Genomic DNA, 11954 nt, shown 5'->3' on the forward strand with positions numbered 1-11954 from the left:
TAAGCCAAGGATTAGACGAATCACAATCAATTATTCTCCTCGTATTCGATTGTAGTTGATCAATTTTTTACAACTTAAGGCTTAAAACACTATTGTAGAACCGAACTTAAGGATCAGCTGGTTGTAAACTGTTAACTTAGGCCACGGGGGATCTGATTTGTGCTCAACAACGCTTAAAGAAATCATTTTATCTTTGTTTGTCAAATATTAAACGAAGACAAATGATGCTCATGAACGTTGTCAGTATGAATCGGACCACAGCCTTATAAGTATCGTAACCGGTAATTTAATACAATGATTTACATAGATTTATGTGCTGTCACTTGCCATTAAATTTGAGTAAATTTATTAAGTTATGTGCATACGATAAGTTATTATGAACAAAAAAATAATTGTTTAATTTAGCATACACAAACACAAAAGTTGATAAAAACTGTATTAATTGACGCATTTTTTCGTGAAATGAATGACTAGTAAAAAAAAAGTGTTGATTGGTATATTTTTTATCGATTTTATGTATGCTAAACTAAACAATTACCAACGAAAATATTGAAATTGTGTTAAACAGTTACAGCATAAATTAACAGTCTATGACCAGCATAATTGATCCTTTAGACTTAATCATACTTAACTTATATAAATATTGTGTTTTTCTAGATATGATTAATCATTAAATTAATAATTTTATGATAACTTTAAAAGTTATTATAACAATTTCTTTCTTTTTAGGAGACATAGTTGATACATAGTCATTCTATTCTTCTTAGCAGTCAATGAATTTCTTCTAAAATTGTAAAGAAATTAAAAAACCCACGCAGTTATTACGCAAAATTTAATTTATTGTTTACAAATTATATAATGCAAATATTTCGTCTAACTTCTGTTCAGTACAATAAAATATAAATAGTTCTAATACTATTAAGGTACATACAAAACTTGAGACAGTAAGATGTAAGCAGTAAGGAAATCAACATGTTGGATTGATTACTGCTTACATTATCGCATTACAATTTGCTTATATTTTATTACTTAAGTTTTTTTGTGTGTCATGGTTTCGATAGCTAGGACAACATTTGTATCTTGTATCATCTATCTCCTAAAAGAAAGCAGCCAAAACCATTAATGATTATTGAAAGCATTTTTTCTGCTTTACATGTCTGTTTCCATCAATTGTTTTCATATTTTAATTCTAATAAATGTTTATGTTAAAGAAATAGAATGCCAAGTCAATAAAAATGAGTATTTTTGACATCTGTTATTCTTCACTTTCGATTATAAGGCTCCAAAGCTGCCAAAGCTTTGTCAAATCTCTGCTTGTGCTCGCAAATGTCGCGAACGGTTAAAAATTTCTTAAGCTAATTTAAGAGAACCTCCAGATAATAAAAAACCTGGCCAAAAGTTACAGAATATAGGCTTAGTTCAAACACATATCATTCAAAAATTTTTTAATGTAATTTTTTAGTGATATTTCTTATTAGTCGTCAAGATGATGTCTGATCGGAAGGCGGAGTTAGAAAGGAAGAAGGCGAAGCTGCAAGCTATTAGGGAAGAGAAGGAGAGACGCAGGAGGGAGAAAGAACAGAAGGATGTAAGGAATAAGAAAGTTTATAGATACTCAATTTATATCTACAGAGTATCAATCATGTAACTTTTTCTCTAGAGTGAAAACGTGAAAATGAAAATTTTTATCTATGTATGTATGTATGTATATATACACACATACATATAAAAAAATTATCACTTTTCACCTTTCTGGTCTAATAAAAAAGTTATATGATTGATATCCTAAGCTAAAGATGTATGCGGTTAAAAATGACAGAAAAGTAATGGCTAGAGACACTCTAATTAGAGTTGGCCACGTAAGAATTGATCTGTTTGATCTGATTTTTTTTTTAAACTTGCTTTAGCCAAACCGAGATATTAGGTATTGGAAAAAATTCGTGCAGTTTTTTTGTTAACAATGAACTGAAGTTAGTAATTTGCAAATGTAATACATGAAACTAACATGAGCAGAAAAAACTCCGCAAATCTTATGGAAAATGGGTCTCGATCCAATTACTTCAAATTTTCATATTTTTATAACTTATATCAAGCTGATTAAAAGTTTTCACGGGCACAAACATTCAAATGCTTAGTTTTTGCTTCAAGATCTTCGGAAGATCATCACATTTTATATGGAAAAATAGTCAAAACGAATTTGTTTTTTAATATTAATTATGAATACTGTACAATATAACACAGATATACATATACTGTATACTATATTATGTCACGGAAAAATCTCTCGGAGATGTGTGCAGATCTTTAGGACTGCCGCATACACTTTTCGTAACAATAACCGAACATATCGTAAGAATTACACTGAAAGAAAGTTTGGCTGAATATAGTATAGCATTTTTAATTAGCTATTGCAGTCAATTAAAAATGCTATGCCATATTTTACTATATAAATTGCTACAACAGCTAATCTTTTTTTTTAGTGTAGTCAATTATTAATTATTACAGTCAAGAATTATTAAAAATTTTTAGCTCTAATTGGCTAATTTGTACGATACGTCTTATGATTACTGTAATAAGTAAGCGGAAAGTGTACGCGGTAGCTCTTAAGGAAGGCAATAATCGTTAGAGGATGAACCACATTCGGGATGTTCATTTATTATTAAAGAACTGCGTGAATGTATGCGTTTAAACCTACGAACAAGATATGTCGACGTCGCGCAAATATTCCAATGATGATGATCAGTTAGAAAGACTTCATTCACTTGGTTTCCATAAAATATTGAATTTTTATTTAAAAATCCGCACGTAACTTTCGATACCTAATAGCACATATCATTGAGCATATCTTTATTTCGCATCACTGCAGAACAGAATAAAATATCTTCTCTTTTGCATTACTGCAGAGCGAGATAAAACATCTTTTCTCACTCGTACAATTTGAAGAAAAATGTCGGATTTTATGGCCAAACTCTGATTAGATGGTCTCTACTAATGGCAAAATTATGGATTGTAGGTAGAAGAAGCTACTGTTCGTGCCGCTGGCACGGACAAGGATCAGCGCAAAGAGATAGATGCAATGCTGTCTTCTTTGGGTGTAGCGCCAGTGTCAGGTATATAAGTAATGTGATGTTCAATTACTAGGATTGGCATTTTTCCCTAACGGTTTCTGTTTACTTACAGATGTGCTCTCTAGTTTATCTAGTATGAGCTCGCTGACGCCTGAACAGAGTGCTAATGCTACACCGGACGCTAGTTTACAACCGTCTAGTATAAATTCTGCTCAGAGGTATTCATTTACATCTTTTTACATTTTTTTTAAGGATATTATAATTTTGATATTTATAATTTAACATTGTGGTATAAAACAGTGTAGGACGAAGAAAGAATCGAGAGCTTACGATTGTCTCCGTGGCGCACACAAACATTCCACCAAAAGAACCGGTTGTCTATAGCAAACAAACGCAAACTATTCAGACTACGCATACATCCCACGACGGTGAGTCAATATTTTTCTTATATTTATTTATTTATATATATTGCATTTATGTTTTATTTGTGAAACATTTAAATATTAGGAAAAATATGTGATATTTAATTTATAAAGGTTTTACGTACGTTAAATATAAATAATAGAATTGAAATATAATTAGTTTCCGAAGATTTTTGAAATTTGACTGATTCGTTACAAGATAAGATATGTTAAATATTATATCTTGTATAAGTATAATCGTTAACTTTTTCCTGTTATTTTACACCAATATAAATAATTATTAATATTTATTAATTATTAGTTTTCATTTTAACGTAAGTTCACATGTTTATAGCGCATTCACACAGTGCGTGTCTTAAGGTCACTAAAATATCATTAAGCTACACATATTTCATAGTTTTCGCATGAATAAATAATTAGTAAAGTGGGTGGTTTTAAATAAAAAAGACACAGTATACATCTTTATATATTTTTTTATTAAAACATTGTGTTATACAGTCTGTCTGTGACTACATATGAAATCTTAATATTTTTTGTTATTTCGTGTATTAATTAAGTAAATTACGTTATTAATCACACAACTGCGTTTTTTGTTTTTAATTTTAGAACAACTAATATTAAAATTGAGTTAACCTTCTAAATTATTATAATTAATTTTAAAGTGGCGAGGAAACTTACATATTCCTAAATATGAATTTAATATTCATTACATCACAATTATCATTTTCCTTCGTATTGTTTGTAAAGATTAACAGTTTTCAACACTTTTACACGATTTTTTTATATTTTGTTACTCAAACGATACTCAACATTAAAGAAATGATATATTATGTTTATGTAGTGACACAAATATTATTAATCAGCACATATTTAAAAATATATACATTAATAACATTTAAGTATGTTGAAAAATGAACAGTATATTATTATTACGTTACAATTATTGTTATAATTGTGAACATGAATAACAGTTTTTATTGTGAGCCTTAGATTATGTGTGTAACAAATATATTAGTACATAACAGGTAGTAAGCGTCTAACAATCAATCTGGGTTTTGTTTAAATTAAATTTTTTTGGTGGTGGCAACACGTTTTCCTACATACATTTTCATTTCCATAACGTACAACCGCAAATTCAGTTAGTTCTTAAACACAAACATTATATGTGTTACTGACGATTAATCTCACCAATATTATATGTGTTACTAATGATTAATCAAAAGAAAAATCTTGCAATCTGCTAACAATACAAAGCTGATCACAAATCATTTATGTTAGTGATTAACAAATTTTCATATATTTAGTTTCAATACCACCTACTTTACTGTAACGAAAGATAGTGCAACTATGACAAAATCAGAATTTTGACTGTAAATAATGTTTCTTCTTAAAATTATATATCTGATAGTCCAATTTTTTATTTTGAATGGACATATAAAGAAATAATATTACTAAAAATAATACACATACGCGTATATACACATATACATGATAAATTTTTTATATCTGTTACCTAACTGATCTTGCGGTGTGAAAAAAATTAAACATACGCGTGTTCCCTTGCCTTGCGATACAATCTGATCGATTCATCCGGTGTTGGACACAAGGACTGTCCACATCGTCCTCTGCATACACCATCTACTCCTCCTGTTCAACAACAACACCAACTCACTCTTGCTCCGCAGGCTACTTTGAGACTGACTGGTGGCGTCCCAGGAAAGGTGGGTCTGCACCAAACTACCTATGTATGTTCTGTCTACTTTTTTACTACCTTTCTATAATTGTCGTAAGACGTTACATTCAGTGTTGTAACATACCTAGATATAAGTACTTAAGTACTTTAGCAGTATCTAAGTACATTACCTAGGTCCTAGACAGAGATACTTATACCTGAATACTTTTTTATAAGATTAAGTTTAGATACGTAAATACAACAAAATATTTATCTATACCAATGATATATATACAGATCAAACATTCCTATGTTTTTCAGTGATAAGAAATGAAGCCAGAAATTGATACTTTAAATGGTTGTTAGTGATTGTTGAGATTTCATGCTCTACTTTCTCTGAAGATAGAAAGAGATGCAATGAAATTGCAGATCCTTAAATTGTCTTCAAACTACGAACAGAATATTTGATCTATGTATACAGAATATCTTATTTTAATTGTTTCTGAATAAAAAATATCTTGAAAAATACGTAAGATATGAACAAATGTTTCAGATAAAAGTGGAACAGTTTCGAAGAGCAAGTTGCTTTTTTTCAAGATGGACATGTTCAAAAGATATGAAGGTCACATTTATTTTTTTAAATGGAATTGTATGGTTTTTTTTTATACAATATGGTTCCTCTAATTATTCTGCATATAAAAGTATTATGACAAAGATAGCAAAAAATTAATAATTTCGAGACATTTAATACTACATGTCAATATTTGCTAGAATAAAGTATAAAATATCTTATAAACTATATTAGTATAAAATATCTTGTAAACTATATATTAGTTTTACGATATCTCTATCTTAATACTTTTATATGCAGAATAATTAGAAGAATTATATTGTTTTTAAAAAAATCATACAATTTTATTTAAAAACGTAGAAGTGACCTATCTATTTTACTTCCACCTAGAAAAAAAGTAACATCTAAATTACATCTCCCTTAAAATCGTACGTTCCATTTTCATCTGAAATATTTTTTTGTATTTTTTAAGATATTTGTCTGAGGTAATTAAAATGGAACATTCTGTATATGTCGTATTGGTGTATATAATGTGTCATTGTATTCAACTTAATTTTAATTCCCAGAAAAAATCGACTTTCCAATATAATGTTTGATTTAAAAAGCATGACATGATAAGTATCCAAACATTTTTATATACTATAAATAGTAATACGATATGAAGTAAAATTCGTTTACGCAGTTTGTTTTTTTTTAAATAAGGAATACTTAAAAAACAAAATGTTTCAGGTACTGCTATATTGTATCTATACCTAGGTAATTTTTAAAAAACGTATCTATACCTATAATTACTTTTCCCATGCAGTACCTATATCTATATCTAGATACTTCTGAAAAGGTACTTGTTACAACACTGGTTATATTATAGAGGTAGAGATACACATCGGAAGGTAGAGATACGTCGTGTTCCAAGCGAAGGAATATGTAGAGTCTAACCATTGAGGTGCTTTGCGCTTTTTAAACATTGCTCCGCAGATTTTTGATTTTTTGTTCTTCTTTAAATATTTCAAATTATGTGAAGGCAACGAGGAGTCATGAAGATTACACACAAGTCGGTATGATAACCGATTTTACATTTGAATTGTGCTGCAAGAGTTTTGTATATGGAAATTTACATTTATTGTAAATACTATATAATAAGAAAATTTTTGCATTGCAACTATATTTCACTGTTAGCTTCTTAAGACTTTTACAGTTTTACTTCCACATATACAGATGACCGTTTGCTTGCATATGAAAAAAAGGCTTACTCACGCTTCAATAGTTTAATGAAATAATTAACTGAAAAAGAGTTAAAATTACACAGCACATTAACTCTAGGCGTCCTGTTTGTTGGGAAAATATATAAATTACGATTACATGAGATTTTTACAAGATTGTTATGCCATGCGTGCTGGTAGAAAATTGGTATTTGTGCTCACATAGAATATTTAAAATTTGAATGAATTTAGGTAAATTAAATCAAAGTAAGTAGAAAAGTCTATAAGATTTAACACAAAACAAACATATTCTATAAATATTTATTACATAAAAATGAAATATAAACGTTTCAACTTTCGATTAAAGTTCTCTTTAATATATTTATATAATTCAAAATTAACAAGGAACTAACATAATAACATATAAATAGATAGTAGAAACGTTTTTTGAATAAGACATATCAAATTAAAAATAATTATGCTTTATGTCCATAACAATAAACACTGATTCTCTTTCTTTGACTACGTTTATGTAGCAACTGTTAATCGGGTATAGTAACATCCGTAATTATAACTTTTGAAATGTGTACTTTTTTATGCGAAGCTGTTTTAATTTATCCTACTGAAAGCAATTATGAATATATATATAATTCTTTGGTTATTTTACAAGCTCGTAGCATTCAAGGTTAGTAATAAAAGCGTAATAATCATTTTTTGCGTTTACACGATCTTTTAAAATCGATTCTTCGCTATCAGATGTATAACATTAATACTTTATGATTAGTAGTTGAACGGTAGTTATAACAACGGTAATTATACCGTTGTTATTAAATTTATCGTGTAGATGCAGCCTTTATAATAATTATATATTGTTTATACATGTTGTCGTTAATTATTCTCTAAGATTTTGAGATTGTATAGCTATATATATCAAAAATCTGTTTTAACTTAAAAATTTCAGTAAGTTTATATATTTTTATGATTTTATATTTTATTGTGAGTCAAAAATTTCATCGGATGAATTATATGTGAAACACTTTCACCCGAACAATTTATGAGATCTCATGACCGAGTGCGTCTTATTATAATATTATAGATATGAAGCATGATTATTGCCATTTTTAATTTGACGAATCCTATATGACCAAGTATGTTTTATCTAAAAAATATTATTTTTGAATTTTATTTTCTATTTGAATGTCATTATCTTACACATTAATTATTTTAGAATTATATAAATATATAGGGTGTCCCAGAAAGAGTGTATGTCCTTTCACTGACACATTCTGCGGAACATTCTAAGACGAAAAGTCTTATACAAATACGTCGAAGTTATAATATTTTTCAAATTATAAACCACATATCAATTTGTCAATTATAGCGTTTGAAATTTGCGCGCTTATGCATGGCACGTTGTGCGCATGGTTGTGAAGGTGTCCTTGTATATTAACTCGCTTTTAAATACTGACATAATTGATGCGCTTATTGCAAAAATGCCTAATTGCTGAATTCAGTTTCATATTTTAAAGCGTTAATGATTCTATACGTTAATAATGCTTTAAAATAAAAATACTGTTGTAACTACAGCTACAACTAGGAAAAAATATATTTCATTTTTAGGGAAATAGCTCGACGTTTTTGTATAAAACTTTTCATCTTAAAATGTTTCACAGAATCATCCTGTATACTGAAAAGGATTTTAATCGAAAGTTTGAAACGTTTATACTTCATTTTATATAATAAAGATTTGTAACACAAGTTTATCTTGTGTTGGTTTTTACAGGCTTTTCTTATTACTTTGACAGAATGTTTCTCCAAGTATATTTTTAGATATAAAAAGCCATATGATATGTGTGTATTTAATGAATATATACAGAGTGTCATAAATTATTGGATATTGAATTATTTTGAAAACATGCCGTTTTCGGAAAAAATTTTTATACACAAAAATTGTAGAATATCAAGTCACCCATCATGTGATGATATTAATTAATCTTAAACGATCTTACGAATGTCACATTTGACCTTGATGTGACATTCTCAAAATCGTTCAAAAGAAACTAATATCATAATGGATAATTTGGCATCCTACTTCTGTATGAAAAATTTTGCGAAACATTATCTTTTTAAGATAATTCAATGTTCCGACTTTTTTATGACGCCCTGCATATGTAAGATATGAAAATAGTTTCTTTTATGATACTTTTTAACGTTCTTGGTAAAGTATTAATTGTCTAGATATTTGTATTTTAATATCGATAAAGAAATGTTCGCTTTTAAAATTTTGCTTTATTGTTCCCATATATTAACAAGAACAATGAAATAGTAACATTTATTTTGATAGAGACTTAGAGGGTGGGCATAAGTGTGACAAGGGATGTAAGTGAGATATTGCAGTGCATTTGTTAGAGAGCATCTATTGTTAAGAATAATTTTTAAAAGAAACTAAATTTTCTCGCAATATTGGATCAATATTTAACGAATACTATAGTCGCTGGTAAATGAAAGTGTTGAACATGGAAGATAAAACGTTACCCTAAAAATGATAAATATTCTGAATATGTACGTTTCCTCTTATACGTAGGAATCGAAGCACCACATATAAAAATTTACAAAATTATATTCACCTAACTACATTCAGCGTAATATTTTTTATTTTAAAATATGAAATATTTGCAAATCACTTCTATGAAACGCTATGATTTTATTACTTACTTCTTTGGAAAATTTTTACAAATAAATTATATATTACTAAAAAATTTATGTTGTATCTATAGGATATACAATCGAATATTTCTTAAACCAGACATATTACGAAATATTTCATTCTTTCGTACAATTTAAAAGTTACTTGTAGACTTTTTTTATTTTGAATTGATAAGTCTGAGTGTAGAGAGGTGTTATATTAGTGTAATGCATTCTTATGATAACGTAACTAAGTACAATTTTTTTCCCTCCCCTTCTCAGCTCATGCATTCGACTATTACGGTAAGTTATGATTTCTCTTGGTTCTGAAAACCATTTTTAGGTTCAGAGTTAGGTTTAGCTTGTATTCAATTTGTATTACTTGAAACGATCGTTCTAAAGAAAAGGTACTAAAGAAAAGGCGAGAATTGAGTACTACAATTCTTGGCACAACAGAATATTCAGATTAAATTTCAAATATTATTTTAGATTATTTATGTCAAAGCGAATGTGATTTTGAAAATAAGAACCTATTACTAAATTTACAATTTGTTCGCCAAAAATATAGCGCGTATTGTTAGCCTATCAGTACGTTTCATTATATGAAATTAATTGATATTTGCAACATACTAGATAGTGTTTTTACTTGCCTTTATTCGAAATAGATACAGCCGGTACTAGAAAACGGATGAAGAATATCGTTTCCAGAATTTAACGTTTTTCATAGGAAATGTCAGCAAGAGGAATACAAAAATAACTCTCCACCCGGAGCCTAATCGGTCTACTTTATGGATATGCTTTTATACTTTTTCTGATTCTTTTCTTCGTTAAGTCTGTCTATTTTTTTGGACGCATTTATTCTTATTTATCGTATCTATTATTTTTCAAATATTTATCTGACATCCCGACTCTATACAGCAAAAAAATCTGCTATTAGGCTCACTACACAAATCTATCCACATATATCTGACTCTTGGGAAGCATGCATAAGTTTCAAAGATGGTTGTCCTTTATATTCCTGATTCTTCAAACATGATTAGCAATATTTTTAAATTCTGTTTCTTACGATGTGTATTACTAATTTTACACAGTAGACATATTGCAAAAAGATATTCTTATATTGATATTATTGAAAGAATGTGAGGGTAAAAAAAAGAAGTAAATTGAATTAGTGTTTAATGAAAATGATTATAAAGTTCTGATTACTATTATTCTTGATGCCGTTTCATCATGGCAAATCAAGGACATTGTAATTTTTCCAGAGAAATATCCATTGGCAAATCTTGTCACAACTTAACGCACCTTCCAGAGTTCTCAGCGCAATGTTCGTTACTTGAAATCTTTTTGGGAATGCTAACGCATCATAAATGCTTACTAACATGAAAGCAATTTTTATAGAGCTAAAGTGTTGTGGGATATTAACTGATTTCAAGATGAAGAATACATTATACACGTTATTCTCGATGAACTCACACTTTGATTCTATTTTTAGTAAATTATTACTTCCGATATATGTATATGTAACATCTTAATATTTTATACAAAAACATATCTTTTGAGCTTTTAGTGGCGCAGGAACACTTTTTTTATTATACAATGTTCCTCACTATGTGTCGCTATTGGTATTGCTTCTTAACTGCACGTGGGTGGGGTAGCGACAAAGTCGGTAAATTAATAAAGTTAAAATGGTAATACTACTGTATATAAGACTGTTTCTAACTTTTGCTTAAAATTTTACGTCATTATCTTTGTTAGTCTACAATATGCTTTTTTTGTAATTGAGAAAAAGTACTTCCGGCGATTTTTAATATAGAATTTTGTAAAGAATTTCCATAAAATTTTGTCTTTGGGACGAAATTTCGTGTTGCGGAAATGTTTCGATAATGAGTGCATGTTAAAAACAAGAATTTTTGAATGGTATAAAATGTTCAAAAAAGGTAGAAAATACATTGAAGGAGAAAAACTTTTACTTCAACATGTACAACATGTCAAAGAGATCAAGGATTTAGTGACCGACGATTGACAATTCGAAATATAAATGAACGTGTTGGAATATCATTTGATTCATGCCACTTGATTTTGAAAGACGCGTCACATCTCGCATTGTTCCAAAAAACGCTGGATTTTTTCGGGAGGAACTCATTTGCCTACAGATTGATTGCCTGTTTGTATTATTGTCTACAGTTCGATTGTCTATATTTTGCGCACAAATAAAAATTTCAGAAATGAAGTCACATTTACCTACATGTATTATTGCCTATAGTTCGATTACCTACAAGCACTATTTTCTGCTTTAAAAGTATAAATTCTCTGTTTTAAAACACAAATTCTGTTTTA

At 28.7% G+C, this 11954-nt stretch overlaps 1 protein-coding gene across 20 annotated transcripts in view; it reads left to right on the plus strand.

The window, feature by feature from the left end:
* The window catches only part of LOC108750649 (cytoplasmic dynein 1 intermediate chain-like), a 24045-nt gene that overhangs the window by 849 nt on the left and 11242 nt on the right, over window positions 1-11954 (plus strand). For 3 of the 20 annotated variants that reach the window (XM_018490254.1, XM_018490253.1, XM_018490258.1), the window contains exons 2-7: window positions 1463-1588; window positions 3014-3110; window positions 3181-3286; window positions 3369-3496; window positions 5098-5235; window positions 9900-9920. In XM_018490254.1, coding sequence (XP_018345756.1) covers window positions 1487-1588; window positions 3014-3110; window positions 3181-3286; window positions 3369-3496; window positions 5098-5235; window positions 9900-9920 — 592 coding nt within the window. In that variant the 5' untranslated portion in view covers window positions 1463-1486. The remainder of the gene's footprint in view (window positions 1-1462; window positions 1589-3013; window positions 3111-3180; window positions 3287-3368; window positions 3497-5097; window positions 5236-9899; window positions 9921-11954) is intronic. The other 17 variants (XM_018490262.1, XM_018490265.1, XM_018490268.1 and 14 more) reach the window with 8 other exon arrangements.

Source organism: Trachymyrmex septentrionalis, unplaced genomic scaffold (genome assembly GCF_001594115.1).
Source record: "Trachymyrmex septentrionalis isolate Tsep2-gDNA-1 unplaced genomic scaffold, Tsep1.0 scaffold37, whole genome shotgun sequence".
Classification (NCBI taxonomy): domain Eukaryota; kingdom Metazoa; phylum Arthropoda; class Insecta; order Hymenoptera; family Formicidae; genus Trachymyrmex; species Trachymyrmex septentrionalis.